Source organism: Mustela putorius, unplaced genomic scaffold (assembly GCF_011764305.1).
Source record: "Mustela putorius furo isolate JIRA1106 unplaced genomic scaffold, ASM1176430v1.1 tig00003858_pilon_pilon_pilon, whole genome shotgun sequence".
NCBI classification, from domain to species: Eukaryota; Metazoa; Chordata; class Mammalia; order Carnivora; family Mustelidae; genus Mustela; species Mustela putorius.
The window spans coordinates 17,321,025-17,338,530 of NW_025422010.1; the positions used below are offsets into that span (position 1 = coordinate 17,321,025).

General features: G+C 38.5%; 1 protein-coding gene across 1 annotated transcript in view; it reads left to right on the forward strand.

The window, feature by feature from the left end:
• Window positions 1-17,506, forward strand: part of THOC1 (THO complex 1) — a 52,970-nt gene that overhangs the window by 33,731 nt on the left and 1,733 nt on the right. Inside the window, exons 12-19 of the mRNA XM_004742813.3 lie at window positions 6,437-6,537; window positions 8,157-8,223; window positions 8,422-8,472; window positions 8,563-8,633; window positions 9,048-9,143; window positions 9,706-9,771; window positions 14,305-14,388; window positions 17,348-17,495. Of these exons, the coding sequence (XP_004742870.1) occupies window positions 6,437-6,537; window positions 8,157-8,223; window positions 8,422-8,472; window positions 8,563-8,633; window positions 9,048-9,143; window positions 9,706-9,771; window positions 14,305-14,388; window positions 17,348-17,495 (684 nt within the window). The remainder of the gene's footprint in view (window positions 1-6,436; window positions 6,538-8,156; window positions 8,224-8,421; window positions 8,473-8,562; window positions 8,634-9,047; window positions 9,144-9,705; window positions 9,772-14,304; window positions 14,389-17,347; window positions 17,496-17,506) is intronic.

The window sequence follows — 17,506 nt, forward strand, 5'->3', positions numbered from 1 at the left end:
TGTGTGGGAGGGCATGGAGGAAGGAGAGTTTTCTGAGGCCCGTGAGGACATGACTGCTCTTGAGAGGGATTCTGAGGAGGTTGGAGAGGATAGTGCTGAGGGAGATGAGGGTGAAGAGTATTAGCCTTTCTCTACGATTTTACACTCTCTTGTCTTAGGACTGTCATATTTCTGTTCTGGAGGCTGTCTTTTGTGGCTCTAACTTGTTAATAAAAGTGATGTTTCTATTTAAAAGCTAAAAGAAAAAACTTGTAAAATTGTGAAAGAAAAAACTTGTAAAATTATGAGAAGTTGGCAGATCATAAATTTTAATCAAGTGCCTTAATCAAAACTGATGGGATGATTAGTAAGTATATGGAAGATTTGAACAACAAAAATAATCTTGATTTACTGATGGATAAAGCAGACCAGTATTAAGAAGTATATGATAGATTTGAACAATAAAAGTAATAAGCTTATTATAGTATATATGGAAACTTGTACACAAGAAATAGAGATAATTATTCTGTTTTAATACATATGGAACATTCACAAAATTTGACTGTGTACTAGGCCATACAGGAAATCTTAGCAAATTTGAAAGGTTCTATATCATGCAGAGCACATTCTCTGGCCACAGTGCAGTTAAATTAGAACTATAAAAAGGATGGCTTAAAGGAGGTAACTTACCAAGTTGAAAAGCTTTCCCTAGGAATTAAAGAGGAAATCAAAAATGGAAACTCTAAATTTGCTGTAAAGATATTGTATAGCAGAACTGTATTATAATGTCAGATGTGTGGGTTACAAATAAGTGAGAAGTAAAGAGAAAATTACACCTTTAACTACATTAATGAAAAATTTAAGAATGACGAATTGAGAATACCATTCGAGAAGCTAGGTACAGATCTTAAGAAAGTAGAAGTAAATAATAATTGTACAAATTGATGAAGTAGAGCAAGGAAAATATAGGACTTCAGTAAAACCAAAATCTGTTTCTTTTTAAAGAAAAATTATATAGAAACAATTTATAAAAATATTATAGAGCAGGCCTGAAAGGAAAAAAGGTGAAAAGGTACCAGTAAACAATAAGATGAATAAATAACAAAAATGGGCATAATTGAAAACATAGAAATAGTGAATATATATAAGAGAATGTATTCTGAACAACTTCTGCTGATATCTTTTTAAATCTAAAGAAATAGTAACTCTGTAGAAAAATCTAATCACCAAATAGACTCAGAAAGAAATAGAAAACTTGAATAAGCAAGTAATTATTAGAGAAATTGTAGTCAGAAAATGATACCTTTTGAATGACATCAGGCTGATTTTTTTACTCACATACTATCAGCTCTTCGAGGAATAGATGTAAGTGAAAATTTTGAGAGGTAAGAAGAAGAAGAAAAGCAACCAGGTCCTTAATATGAGATTGATGTAACTTTTAAATAAAACCCCAGTAAGGATAGAACAGGAAAGAAGTATATATATATCAGTCTCACAAATAGAGATGAAAAAAATTTAACTCAATAAATCAAAAGTAATTATTTTATTTAAGTATAGGCTAAATAGGATTTATCCCAGGAATGTAAGTTCAACATCAGAAAGATTAATACCAAATTAACAGCCTTAAGGTTTAAAGGTTTAAATATTTTAAAACTATATGATATCTCATATGACAAGAAATTCTTACAGTAAAATCTAATGTTCAGTACAAAAACAAATCAGAAGTAGAAGGGGATATTCCTAACTTAAGGGGATTAATAAAAACTCTGTGACAAGTATCATACATAATGATCAAACTTTGAGAGATATTCCTAGTAAACTCAAGAACAAGGCATGGATGTCTACTAACAGTATTTCTGTTCAACATAATAGTGGTGGACCTAGTCATTTCAATATAAGCTACAGAGCACTGAGAGTGAATTCACTGGAGCAGAGGTCGGCAAATCTGGTTTCCCACCTGTTTGGGTTTTTGTGTTTATTGGTTTTTTAAAAGATTTTATTTATTTATTTGACAGAGAGAGATCACAGGCAGGCAGTGCTCGAGAGAGAGAGAAGCAGGCTCCCTGCTGAGCAGGGGGCCCAACACGGGGCTTGATCCCAGGACCCTGAGATCATGACCTGAGCCAAAGGCAAGACTCAACCCACCGAGCCACCCAGGCACCCTTCCCGCCTGTTTTTATAAATGAGTTTTAGTGGAGCCCACAGCGGCTTTCTATTTATCCGCATGTTGTCAGTGGCTGCTTCTGCATAGGCACAGCAGAAGGCAGTGGTTGTGATGGAGACTCTGGACCCACAGAGCCTAAAATAATTTGCTAACTGGCCCTTCGCAGGAATTTGCCAACCCCCGCACTAGGGCTACATGTATTAAGTTGTATAAATTTCAAACATAATGTCATGTGAAAATAGCTTATTGCAGAATAATATGTATCAGATAGAGTTTGAACACATGCAAAATATCTCAGTATATTATTTATGGATACTACTTATGTAGTATTAGTATAAATGTTCATGACAATCATAAACACCAAATGCACGGTAGCATTTACCACAGTAGAGGGAAAGATGGGGAGCAGAAAAGGGAGGTTACCGAGGAGGCTTCACCAGTTTCAGTAATAACTCTTTAACAAACATGGAACAGGTGAAAATGTTAGGATTTGATACATTACTGGATAGGGGGACATGAAAATTACATAACTTACCTGTACTATTTTGAAATTTAAAATTTTTCACAATTTGAAAATTAAATAATTTGATACAGCTAATGTGTTAATGACAAGTCAGTAATATTTTAATGAGAATGTGCTTAGTATTTATTCTAGTACAGATTTTACTTTCTGTAAAGTGATAGGAATGAAAAATTTCATATTTTAATTTTACCAGGAATATTATTTACATATACAGTTTATTGACAGAAAGGCACAGAAAGACTAAGAAGAATAGCATGACCCTTATTTAGGTTTAGAGTAATAATCAGGAATGCTGAGGCCTGAGCTGATATGTGCAGTCAGATGTCCTTAGACAATAAAAGGCCCTTTGTTCAAGAAACAAAGACAACAAAGAAATATTTGACCCATGATGTAACTGGTGTAATTTTTTAAATAGCTAAAGAAAAGTAGAAATTAGAAAATACACATTATGGAAGAAAGAGTACAGTTGAGTGTGCCAGTTTGTCTCAGCTCTGTCTCTAACTAGCTGTGTGATCTTGCAGAGGTCCTGGTTTTCAGAAGCATAATGTGAAGCAGTTAGCTTGAATGAGCACACTTGTCCCCTCCCGCCTCGGATTCAGTGTCTTGTTGACTCCGGTTTTCAGTCCTTTGTTCCGATCAAAAAATACCTTCCAACAGAAACAAATGTGTGGGACTTAAAGCCTGAGATAGATGAAGAGTTCATACACAGCACCTAGCCACTCCAGCGCATTTCTTCAAACCAGGCGGCTTGTCTGTCGTTACTCCGTATTGAACTACTTTAGGTCTTCGAACAGGCCAGTCTCTTACTGGGCTCAGAGTCTTGGTACCTCCTGTTTGTTTCTCCTTGCATACTCCAACTAGAGATTTGCCCCTGTGCTTTATAGTTGTGTTTTTACCCGACGGTTTTCCTAGAGTTGCCTAGGCAAATGGATAGTGGAGCCTCTTACTGAATTAGCCAACAATGGAGAAGAGCAGACTTTGTGGGGAAAATTGCTGTGTTTTCCTTTGAACATGAAATCTGATCCAGTGTCAGTTGAATATTCAAATAGAGATAAACAGCAGCTTCTCTAAGTATACAGATGTGGAGATTAGGAACACAGTCTAGGTTGAGAGTGTAGATTTGTTATACAGTATAGTTACCAGTTTATATATGGTAATTCAAGGAAAAATATAGACTGAAAAGAAAAGAAAACATCATACTGAGTCCTGAAGAAAACCAATTAAATTTAAGGGGTGGGATAGTTAGGGAAGAGGAAGAATGTTGAAGAGTAGCCAGTGAGATTGGAGGAAAACTGGGAAAGTATGTCCTCATGGAAGCCAAGCACATAGAGTAGGATGAGGACTTGTGGAGGGAAAAAAAGCGTTCATGGGGCCAGGGTAGGGGGTCAAGCAAGGGGTGTTCACTGAATCTAACAATAAGTCATTGGTGATCTTGGCAAAAACACTGTCAGTGAATTGGTGAACTAGGAAGCCACAGATATGGCAAGTGGAGGGGTGAGTTGAAACAGTGAATGTAGCCATTGAAGAAGTTTGGCTGTTCAATGAGGGTGGGGAGAGGCTGAGGAGCTCTTTGAGAGTCTCATTGAAACTCAGTTAATTTAGGGAGATTGGGATGTCCAGATGTGCGTGAAGCTAAAGCTTCCAGTTTAATATATTTTTTTCATTGAAGGTGTCCGTAGTTAATGTACTGAGAGTGAGAGGGTGGTGAAGTAATGCTTCTGATAAGTCGAAAGGATTTGTTGTGGAGAAGAGGAGAGAATAATAGCCTTGGAGAGTAAAGAAAGATTGCGGATTAGAGACCAGTTTTAAGGTGGAGGCAAGAGCACAGCTGTGCTACCATCTGCAGAGCTGTGTGGTTTGTATTTTCTTTCAGGCAGCTCACCCGCATCCTGCATGGGAAGTCTTAGTGTGGATAGAGGGTGAGTAACTTAGTCTGATCTGGGGTTACCATTTTGCACCGTAGATGTGACAGAAGTGTGGCACAAAGGTGTTGAGGAAGTTGGCAACAAGGTAGTTGAATAGATAAACCAAAAAGGCAGGACCAGGGCTCAGCCACCTGCAGCCACAGGCTAAATCTGACTGCTTGTTTTGTTTTTTCATTTTAAATGTTTATAAAAGTTCCTGTGTAATATCTTATAATATGCCCTCTTGGCTCACCTAGACTAAAATATGTACCAAGAAAAGTTTGCTGATCCCTTATCTCAACCAAAATAGGGTTACAGTAAAAACAGAATGGGACTGACAGGTGGACATAGAGGGTTCAGGGACTGAAGGTCTCAGTCAGTATCTTGGGATAGCTGAGTAGGAGACTGAGAATAGGAGGCTGTAGTGAGAGGATTGTGAGTTCAAGGTTTCAGAGCTGGGGCAGCTAGCTGTGCTTGAGCTTTTGGCCATGGTAGTAGGACCACAGTAGAAGCCATGGCTATCCATGGAACTGTCAAGGAACTTGAGAGCCTGGGTGGGGATGATGAAGTCACCCAGGAATTGTAGGAAAGGAAGTCTGGGAATTGTGCCATTCAGATTGGGATGAGGTAGTTAATCTGATAAATAACAAAATCAAAGAGTCAATCTCTAAAGGGGAGGCACACCAGACTAGAAGGCCAGTGATGTTTAAAAAGGTGAAAGTCAAGCAGAGAGAGTCTATCGTATGGTTTCACTTAACTTGTGGAGTATAAGGAATAACACAGAGGACATTGGGAAATGGAGAGGAGAAGTGAGTTGCGGGAAATTGGAGGGGGAGACAAACCATGAGAGACTGTGGACTCTGAGAAACAAACTGAGGGTTTTGGAGGGGAGGGGGGTCGGGGGGGGTGAACCTGGTGGTGGGTATTATGGAGGGCATGTATTATAGGGAGCACTGGGTGTGGTGCATAAATAATGAATTTTGGAACACTGAAAAAAATAAATAATGAATGAAATGGGGGGGGGGGGAAGGTGGGAGTGGCTAGTGAATGTTAGGTAATGGAAGCATATAGCCAAAGGAACTTAGGACGTTCAACTGGATTCCATTCCTAGGGCTTTCAGGTGTCTTATGGGTTGGTCATTCATTTAAAATAAGGCACCTTTCCATTGTTGCTCTAGCTCAGGAAGGCCAAAGCAGGGCATCTTTGTGGATAATAGACTTCAGCGTTCCTCAGTGCTCTAGGGACATAATCAGCCTGACTGCCTTCATGCTGGAAGCCGTTCTTATTGATCACCTAGGGGCAAGGTTGTTGAACGACTTTCTCATAAGAGACCTTCAAGTCCTTTCTGTTGCTGAGTCTGTGATAATACAAATATGATACAGTTTTCTCTAAAATAGAAGGAAATAGCCCACTTAATTCACAGATGATTTTTCACTTGTAATTCCTTGTTTATTACTAAGCACCAGCTAGCTCTGTTGCAGGCACTTCGTAGGGCTACAAAAATGAGCATCCCTTGGTGTTATCTATGTATGGACCACTCTCTAGCCATCGTTTCTTTATATATGAGCACGTGGCAGCCATGCTTTGACCTATGTCTGTTTCTGCTCTGCTTCATCTTGACTTCGGAACCACAGATGTAATAGTGCTAGGTACCAACATAAATATCTCATGGCATAAAATGCCTAAAAACTCTGAAGCCTTTGTTCCTCTGTCTCAGGGCTTGTGCGGTAATGCCTCATACTCAGTGAGCCCTCAGCAAATGTTTTTTTAATTAAAATCTTTCATTTTTACAATAGCATAACCTATACCTTTATGCAAAACTTGAATTTAATGTGTTTTGTGTTTGTGTGCCTATTTTTCAACTAGTTGATGGATTTACAACTGAGTGACAGTAACTTTCGTCGACACATCCTGTTGCAATATCTCATTTTATTCCAGTATCTCAAGGGGCAGGTCAAATTCAAAAGGTAAGTTCATATGGGTGGGTAGTAAATGATTTCTGAACAGCCCTCTCTGAAAGAGGACTCACATATATATTTTTCTTATGTATCAGACACATTTAATGCGTGAGGGTCACATCCCTGAAATCTCCTTTTGCAGCAACTCTGGATAGTCAGAGGCTTTTCTTAGAGATTCTGGATGTGAGGATCGTTGTTTCAGAGAAAGGTGTTGACTAGATCTGCTGTCAGTGGCAGTCAGACGTGCTGAGCACTGAGGTTGCTGGGGTCCTCCGCTGTATGGGTGCATCTCTGTGCCCGACTTCCACCATTCACCTCTCACCTCACTCAGGCATCTCCAAACCTGATGGGAAGACTAAGCCTGTAATACTTTCATGAGGTGTGAAACGGTCTAAGACATCAGAACTCAAAAAAAGTGAAGTAAATCTTTGAAGAACAGAGGAGTTCCAGTTTCTTTGGGGTTTTAGAAACCCTAATCAGCTCCTCGGCTTCCTAAGTACCTCCACCTGCAGCACAGACCACTGCCTCTTAACCTACCCATAATTGAAGTCGAGTTAATCATTACTTGATGGCATTTTTAAGTTTGCAAAGCAATGTTGCATTTTTAGTTGTGTGAAAAACGTGCCTTTACTACCTGCTAGCTTTGAGTCCTACTTTCATGACACAGTGGGTACAGTTCAGCTTTCAGACTTGTGATTTTAAGATGACACATAGCAAGTACTCAATATGTTATTTCTTATCCTTCTGTTGTTGAGTTTCAATATAGCAGGGCAGGAGGAGGAGGGACTTTGGAGCCAGACCTAGGTTTGAATTCAAGCTTTATCTGTATGGTCTCTGTTTAATAAGCATACATTCTCATTCTGAGAAGTAAATGAATAACTCATCTAAAGTGCTCATCCTGGCACAGTAGTTTGTCACCGTTTACTGCCTGGCTATAAAGCATTCGGTGCTAGTGAAAGCTGGAGTAATTGTCCCCATTAACACTTTGGGTCTGCCTTCAGCTTTCTCTAAGGTTTTCTATTCCTGTCTTTGTTGTTGTTGTTGTTTTAAGATTTTATTTATCCATTTGACAGAGAGAGATCACAAGTAGGCAGACAGGCAGGCGGGGGTTGGGGGAGGGGGCAGGCTCCCTGCTGAGCAGAGCCCGATGTGGGGCTCGATCCCAGGACCCTGAGATCATGACCTGAGCCGAAGGCAGAGGCTTAACCCACTGAGCCACCCAGGCGCCCCTCTGTTCTTGTCTTTTGATTGCCTTTTGGAGCAGTGTATCTGAATGTACAACATGGAGAATAATATGTTGTTATTCTCTCTGAGGTTTTCATTCCATATTAAATTTCTTATTTTAGGAAACACTCATTGCTCTGTTCATAGTTAATCAGACTGATTGTCATCCTCCTTCATATACCTTTGTGTCTTAAATTCTAACCATCTTAAATGAAATGCAAGAATTTTCTCTTACAATCCTCTCATTTGTGATTGTTCTTATCTTGGTAATTTTTGACACTATTTGACACTTTTGGTTAACTTACCTATTATGTGCCTTGGGTTTTTATAAGACCGTATGTAAGCCTTAAAATTGAATATACATTGCTGTAACTCAAGCCCGTTTTTGTTGCTTTGTTCCCTAGTTCAAACTATGTTTTAACTGATGAGCAATCACTCTGGATTGAAGATACTACAAAATCAGTGTATCAAGTAAGTTCAACATGCAACAAACCCATGATTGAACAAAATGGAAATTTAGAATTTTCTTTGTTTCAGCCCCAAATAGGAAAATAAGGATAAAGTTAAGCTCAGGTACAAGACCACAAACACTTCTTGGTCCTCTGCCTACAAACCACTCCTATGATGCAGAAAGTTGTTGAAAGCTTAGTATATTCTTTCTAATCACAGCTACTATCTGAAAACCCCCCCGATGGAGAAAGATTTTCAAAGATGGTAGAGGTATGTGTTTTATATTTACATAGTCTTCTTAGCACCAAATAGAATTTCAAAGGCCTTCATTACACAAATTAATTTCTGTGTTTTTCCCAGCATATATTAAATACTGAAGAAAACTGGAACTCATGGAAAAATGAAGGCTGCCCAAGTTTTGTGAAAGAAAGGTAAATATATACTCATCTCAAGCACTATGAGAAGAAAGACATTTCAAAATACAGTTTGACGTGATTATTTTACATCATGTACAGATGTATATATGTATTTCATAGTAAAAAGCAAATGTTTAACTCTGTAAGAATACAACCGTTTTTACTTCTAGTTGAATCTTTCACCTCAGATTTCTTGTCATTAAGTTTCCAGAACAGATTAATCTATTATTATTGGGAAAAAATGGTATAAACCCACTCCTTGTAATTTGTCCCTGGATGTGGCATTTTTGTCTTCTGATGAGTGTTCTATAATAATAGAAAACATTTATGTTTTTATGGGAAGAAAACAATAATTGAATTTTCTTTTACATTAAACACTTTTTATGTGTGCTATCCATTTGTAATTCCAGTGTGTTTTATTCACCACAGAACGTCAGACACCAAGCCAACAAGAGTAGCTCGCAAGAGAACAGCACCAGAAGACTTCCTAGGGAAAGGACCCAACAAAAAGATTTTGATGGGAAAGTAGGTTTACCTGTCTCCATATGTAGGATGGTATTTTTTTTTTTTTTTAAGATGTTAGTGTAAGACCCTCCCCAGTTTCTGTGTTTTTCACATTTTTTGTGTGTTTGATACATACATAAATGACTGAAACAAACCACACGCTCTCAATCTCAAGGGCCCTTTACATGGATTCACATAGATAGATAAGCTACCATTTTGTCTCCTGCTTCCCAAATCCATGGCTCTAGACTGTTCTGATTTTTCCATGTCACAGACAGTATAATTGCTATTAGATCGATCCAGCTCACTTCCAGTTGCTGCAAGGTAGCATGCTCCTTCAATTTCTGTTACCTTCCAGTTAATTATTCATTGCTTTATATTCTGCTTGAATATTTTTAGAACAAATGATTGTTATCATTAAAGACAAGCATATGTAGAAAGTTTGCCAAATACCAAAAATTAATGAAGAAAGTTAAAGCTCATTCTGTCACCCCTTAAAAATTCACTGTTTAAGTATTTTTGCAACCTTAAGGTATATGAGGATGATGTCCATTAAAAATGTTTTTATGTGTCTGTTTTGCAGTGAGGAGTTAACAAGGCTTTGGAATCTCTGTCCTGATAATATGGAAGCTTGCAAATCAGAGACAAGGCAAGTTTAACATGTTTCACATGAGGTACTGCTTTACTCAAATGTTAAGTGAATGAAATTAATTTGTTATGGTTGATTTTGGCATAGCAGACTATGGCTTCCCACCATGAAACACCTAGAAGTGTGGATAAAATACTTTTAGAAATCACAGGAAAATACAAATTCACAAAAGAAGAAGGTTAGGGAACCAAAAACCAAAGTATGAGCCAATATGGGTGTTTCTAGCTGGAAAGCTTGCAGATGCATCCCACTTTGGGAAGCCAGGGAGCTTGGGTTTTAAGAGCCATGAAAGACAGAAAGTGGGGCCTTCAGCCTGCAGAGTTGTTACTGAGTCTCCTTTGAATAAAACTGAGGCCCTTGAAGCACTGTACTAAACATAAACAAAGAGCATACTGGGGAGGTGGGACTTGTTCACTGGGCCAGGAAATAAGCTTGTCCATTTCTAGCTGAGGTGTGGGTGAAAAGAAAAACAGTCCACCTGGAGAAACAATAACCACAGGTCTGCTGTCATGCAGCCCTCCAGTTTGAATTTATACCACTGGCCTGTAAAGGAACGCCGTAGCTGAGGGGGTGAATTCAGATGTCTCAGTCTGATGTTACAAAGCTTTCTGGAGGTCATACCTTCAACCTAAGCCATACAAGGATCCTACAGATAGAAGTCTGAAGATACTCAAGCATCTGAACTTAAAACATTCAAGAAAACAATATACCATGAGAAAGAATCAGCAGGTGGAACAAACAAACAACAGAAGTTAGACAACCACTTCAGATAATGAAAACATCCAGTAAATACAGCTTAAAATAAGTATGTTTAAGATAGTTAAAGATATATTGGGACGCCTGGGTGGCTCAGTTGGTTAAGCAGCTGCCTTCGGCTCAGGTCATGATCCCAGGGTCCTGGGATCGAGTCTCACATCGGGCTCCTTGCTCCGCAGGGAGCCTGCTTCTCCCTCTGACTCTGCCTTCCACTCTGTCTGCCTGTGCTCGCTCTCACTCTCTCTCTCTTACAAATAAATAAATAAAATCTTTAAAAAAAAAAAAAAAAAGATAGTTAAAGATATAGAAGAAGGAATTGAAACTTAAAAAGGAACAGGACACTCTCAGGAGCAAATAAATTTGAAAAAAAAAATTCTAGCAATAAAAAAAAAGTCATTGAAATTTTAAGATTTAATAGGCATGTTAAATATTAGACTAGAATGTTACATATGAAGATAGAGATAATGAATAACAACTTCTATTAAGCATGCTTGCTAAGTATGTAAAAGAAACAGAATATATAGCTTTTAGATGAGAACAAAAGGAAGTAAGAAAACAAACAATCAAATAAAAATAGGCAAGGAGAAAGACGTACATAACAAACAAGTGATGGAACTTAGGTATAAAACAAATATAGTTAAAAGAAATTCAGGTACAACAATAAAGGGAAATGGACTTTCTAGTTCAAAGATAGAAGTTGGTATTCTATTTTAAAAGCCCATCTATGGAGCACCTGGGTGGTTCAGTGGGTTAAGCCTCTGCCTTCGGCTCAGGTCATGATCCCAGGGTCTTGGGATCAAGCCCCGCATCGGGCTCTCTGCTCAGCGGGGAGCCTGCTTTCCTCTTTTCTCTCTCTGCCTGCCTCTCTGCCTACTTGTGATCTCTGTCTGTCAAGTAGATAAAGTCTTTAAAAATAAATAAATAAATAAAAGCCCATCTATATGTTATTTGTAAGAAACACCTTAAGGATATGGAAAGGCTGAAACTAAAAAAAAAAAAGAAAAGAAAACTGATATAGGAAGGATAGTTATATTGATATCAGACAGAAGAGTCTTAAAAGTGCAGAAAGATACAAGAAAAAAATGCATCAGAAATAGATATTCTAAGCCTTGTTTCTAAAAAATATAGTTTCAAGAAACTGACAGAATTAGAATGAGAAATTAACCAATCCATCATCCTGACACTTCATTTTGACACATCTGCAAAATGTTTTACTAGAATTTTGACACTCAGTACTTTCAGTATTTAGAAAGTTTGCTCAAAAAAACTTAGGATTTAACAAGATGATTAACAGACTTGTCTTACAGAAAACAGAAATGCATTTTTTTTATGACTTTATTTATTTGACAGCAAGAGAGAGAACACAAGCAGGGGGGAGTGGGAGAGGGAGAAGCAAGCTTCCCACTGAGCAGGGAGCCCAATGCAGGGCTCAGTCCAGGACCCTGGGATCATGACCTGAGCCGAAGGCAGACGCTTAACTGAGCCACCTAGGCACTCCCAGAAATGCATTGAAATTCTACGTGAGTAACAAAATATATTTTAAAAGCTTTCAGATACTTCTAAGTAACGCCAGAATCAAAGAAATCCTATGGGGCCCCTAGATGGCTCAGCCTTTGGCTCTGGTCATAATCCTGGAATCCTTGGATGGAGCCCACATCGGGCTTTCTGCTCGGCGGGGAGCCTGCTTCCCCCTCTCTCTCTGCCTGCTTCTTTGCCTACTTGTGATCTCTCTCTGCCAAATAAATAAATTCTTTAAAAAAAAAAAATCATATGCCAGTGATGCTGGTGGGAGCCTAAATTGGTACTGCCACTTTGGAAAACAATTTGGAAGTAACTAGAAATTAAAGATGTGCATACCATACATACTGACAATTCCACTCCTGGGTTGGTTGATCTTAAAGTAGTTCTTTTAAAACTACAAGTTGAGAATTGCTGATTTGTGAGGTCAGTTCATTAGTTGCTACTGGCATTTTTCTTAGTGGAACAAAATACATTTTTGTGAAACATTAGTTTTACTTACATATTATGATACACATACTTGCATTTGTGTTTTGGGTTGTAATATCAAGTTAATTCCTTACTGTGGGTTGTAGGAGAGGTTTGAAGACCATAGTGTCTAAAGAAACTCATTCACCTGCACAAATGAGACTGGTACCAGGATGTTCATTTAGCAATGTCATAGCAAAAATGGGGAACCACCTAAATATCAAAGGGAGAATGGATAATGTGTGATATTTGTGTAGGGGTCGGGCATCAGAATGAGGTTGAGGACTATTGCATCCGATAGACATGCTTCAGAAAAATCAGGGTTAGAAGTTTGAAAAGCTTCAAAACAGTATACACTCAATTTAAAAAAAAAAACAAAAACCTAAGTGATAAATATCAGATTTGAAGTGCGGCCACCTCTGGGGAAAGAGAACGAGATCAGAAAGGGGAGTTGTATTTGTAGTGTCTGTAAAACACTACATAAATACTGGTAGATTTTTTTATTTGTATGTATTTTTATTTGTATATATTTTAATTGCATATATATATATTTGTAGTTATTTTTATATATTTGTATTTGTAAAACACATACATATATATGGCAGTGCCTGGGAGGTTTGTTCTGTTTTTAGTCTTGATTGCTCGTGGTATAGTTGACCCTCGAACAGGGGTTAGGGTGACAACCCCCACACAGTAAAAAATGCATAAGTAACTTTTGATTCCCTCAAAACTTCAGTAGCCTACTGTTGATTGGAAGCCTTACTCATAACATGTATAGGTGATATATTGATATACAAAACATGAATACATTTTGTATGTTATATGTATTATATACTGTATTCTTAAATACTGTATTCTTAAGGTAAGGGAAGCTGGAGAAAAAAATACTAAAATATTAAGGAAGAAAAAACACATTTAGAGTACTGTATTTATTTTTTTAAAATCCACAAATAAGTGGACCCACACAGTTCAAACTCAGTGATGTTCAAGGATCAATTGTATAAGTAATTTTTAAACTAATAAATGGTTCCAAACACTGATCAATGATAGTCTGGTTGGGATTTTAGTGTCCCCTTGCTTTGTCTAGTGTGATAGATAAAAGAGTGGTGGTCAACTCCAAGGAAACCTTCCAGCCCTCTTAATGTTTACTAGTTAGAGAGTGTGTTATTGTAATGAAAGTTCTAAGATTGGGTGCTTGAGCTTTCCTTACAGAGCCCATTTTTCTAGTTTTTAGTCAAAATGTCTTATAATCAGACCCTTGGGTCTTATTTATTTGCTTGTATCAAAATCTTATTTCTAAAACCAAATTCCGGAAAGAGACAATTAAAAACCAACCACACTTTCATGGGAATGACCTAAAATAAGCTCACAGTTAAATAAATCTCAGTGTGGCCTGGGTATTAGTGTAGGTTTTATGAATTCTGGCTTAAAGAAAAAAAGTCCTTGAATACGGACACTGGATGTGACATTTTCCTCCTTGCTGGGGAAATTCAAATGCTGTGAAAGCCCCAGCTGCCCCTGACCAAGTAATCTTACAGGATAGAGCCCAGTGACTGTTAGTGAGACATTACATGGAGTGTAGTATATGACATGATGCAGGAGCGCACTGACTGTTGTCCTCTTTGAGAAGTTCCATTCTGAGTCATTTACCTCCTTAAAAAATCGGGAGTTCCTAAGTAACATAACTCAAGTGTGGGTAATATTAGGATCTTTCATTGCCACTATTTTAGGAGTACTTATTATTAAGAACAAACATATATGATCCTCACTAGTTGTTTTTTTAACACTCAGGGAATACATGCCAACTTTGGAGGAATTTTTTGAAGAAGCCATTGAACAGGCAGACCCTGAGAACATGGTTGAAAATGAATACAAGTAAGTAGTATTTATTATGAGCTAACATTCTACAATATTTTTTTAGGAATTGTATGTACATTAGAACACTAATCAAGGGAGACCATTGATAGGTGAGTACTTTTCCTCCTAGGTGAATTTATGTACCAGGTTCATGTAGGTACACATTCCTGATTTCAGTGGCCATGCCCACTGACCAGCATGACAGAATCACACTTGTTTTGAAAATTAAGAACAATCGCCTTGGGCCTCCACCTTCCCGCGAATAATCCTCTTTTCCCCTTCAAATCAGTGCCTCCTGAGACATGCTGATAGCTGTTGCCTTCATTTCCTCACCCCCCATTCCCTTGTCAGCTCACTGCCACTGGGTAGTCTCCCTGTCCCTCCACTGAGGTAGCGGTTGTCAAGGTCATAGCATCTTTTTTTCAACCTCCCAGCATTTCCCACTTTTCTCTCCTTCCATAATGTATTCTCTTGACACCCACTCAACTACACTCCTGCCTCGCTGCGTAAGAGCTGGCTCCCCATCCACTCTGCCTAACTCCCAGATTTTGGAGTAAACTTAGGGCTCAGTCTCGGGTTTTTCATCTAATCTAGGCAACACCACATAGCCGTTTTTAAAGTTTTTCTTTTTAAGAGTTTATTTATTTACTTACTTTAGAGAGAGTTTACAAGCAAGGTGAGGGGCAAAGGGAGAGACTCTCAAACAGACTCCATGGTGAGGGTGGAGCCCTGCGTGGGACTTGATCTCACAAACCTGAGATCATGACCTGAACAGAAACTAAGAGCTGGGCCCTCAACTAACTGAGCTACCCATGTACCTAGCCGCATGGCTATTTCTTTTCTTTCTTTTTTAAATTTTTTTAAATTTTAATTTTAAGATTTTATTTGAGAGAATGAGCACAAGCAGAGAGAGAGAAGCAGGCTCCCTGCTGAGCTGGGATCATGACCTTAGCCGAAGGTAGATGCTTAACTGACTGAACCACCCAGGTTCCCCAGCCCCATGGTTTTAAATAGGCATTGTGGTATCATATTTTAAGGGCAAGGGCTTTGTCAGATTGCCTGGGTTCCAATCCAAGACACTTTTGTCACTCATTGGCTAGACTGCTAGGGCAACTGTAACCCCTTTCTGCTTGTTCTCTCATTGCTACGTAGTAATAACACCCATTTCAGGGGGTTATTCTGAGGATTAAATAAGATGATTCACTTTGAACCACATAGGACATGTAGTTAGCATGCAGTAAATAGAGCGCTGTTACTAGTGTGACCTTGTGACTAGTTGTGAGTTAGTTACTATGATCTCTTAATGAAGGATGCTCTGGTCAGTTCTCCAGCATGAGAATTGTGATTTTTAAACTCAAAAAGTCTGGTCTCCTGCTTAAAACTGTTTCAGTGACTGCCTGGAATAAACCCAGACTCCTTACTGGAGCCTAAAAGACCTCAGTTTGGCTGCTGCCAACTTTGAACCACATTTCCTTTGTTCATTTTCTCTCTGCTCTTGCTTCACCAGCCAGGTTTCTGTTCTTCGACTCAAAAAGGTCGTTCCACTTCAGGACCTTGGCATTTGCTATTATGTTTACTTGAAACTTCTGCCCAGGCTATTCCTGTGGTATGGGCTCACTTCATCTCTCCTTGGAGATACTGCCTAAGGGCAGTTTTCCCTGGGCCGAAAGCTCCTCACCTGAAATTTTCATTTATGTTCTCATCCTTACCACTGTGTGAAATTCTTATACCTTGTGTTTATCAATAGCAGTGATACTTGCCAGTACATTTACACATTCACTGTCTGTCAGGGACTCCCTGAGCACTTACCGTATTTACCTCTATGGTAGAAACTGCCCCTATCTCCATTTTACAGTTAAACAAAGTGAGGCAGAGAGTGAATCATGTATTGAAGTTCTCATCTAGTAAATGCCAGAGCCAGGAAATCACTCTGGCCTCAAGGCCCTGCTTCTGACTGCAAGATTATAGTGTCTCAAGTGTTCAGGGTACCCATAAGGTCTGAGTGTTGTTGAGTGAATGCAGGTTAGATAGTTCTCCACGAACCTTGGTTTCAGAACCTGAGTGTTATGGATTCCTGGAGAGTAAGAAAGTTTGTATGTATAACTGGTGGGGAATTTTGAAAATGCTTAAAAAGACTGAAACTGCTTAAATGGAAAGTTGTCAGAGAGATAGGCTGGTTAACTGATCAGGCAAAGCCTTATACTATGACATTAAGTTGGCAAGACCACAGTGTAAGAGTAGTTTTGCAAGTTTAGCACTTGTTAAAATTAGAGGCTCATTTGTAAGAGAGGACTAAATAAACCAGTTGCTATCCTTAAGAACTTAGGGGGATCTTCACAATTTGTGCCCTGGATTCTTCTGCAGCATGGCTGGTTCTGGAACATTATTTTTAGCATTTGTGAGGTTTCCATTCTCCCTGTGCGGCACTGCTGTGCTTCATTAGGGAACAGTTTGTGGACTCTGTCATCACTGCTCACTGGGGTGGCTATTCCAGGTTTCCCCCTTTTGGTTTTGGAACCATTTTTATTCATTGAGTTTGGTATTAAGCAAATTAAAATGAGATGTTTATATAAACGGAAAATGACATACTGAATATGGTCAAAACCTTTAGATGGCATTGCCAGTATATCAACTCACTGAATATAGTAAACCTATTTTTTCCAGAGGTAGATGATTACTGTCCTGCACACAGAACCTCATTACTATCACATACCAGCTTTTTAAAGTAAAATGTATATAAACTTTCCAGATGTGTTTGTTGCATAAGAACCTGCCTCATCAGATTCTGATTTCTAATGTTCATTTGTAAGTGTACTGCACCCTTAGAGGTTCTTTAGGAATAAGATCAGAATAAAGAGAATGGTGCCTTCAGCTACTTAACCTAATTTACTGTGGGACATTCTATATTCTAAACTGGAAGGCATATAGAAATTTTTAAAAAAACCCAAAATTACAAGACTGACATTTCTTTTCCTAGGGCTGTGAACAATTCAAATTATGGTTGGAGAGCCCTGAGACTATTAGCACGGAGAAGCCCTCACTTCTTCCAGCCAACCAACCAGCAATTTAAAAGTTTGCCAGAGTATCTCGAAAACATGGTAATAAAGCTAGCAAAGGAATTACCAGTAAGTAATAT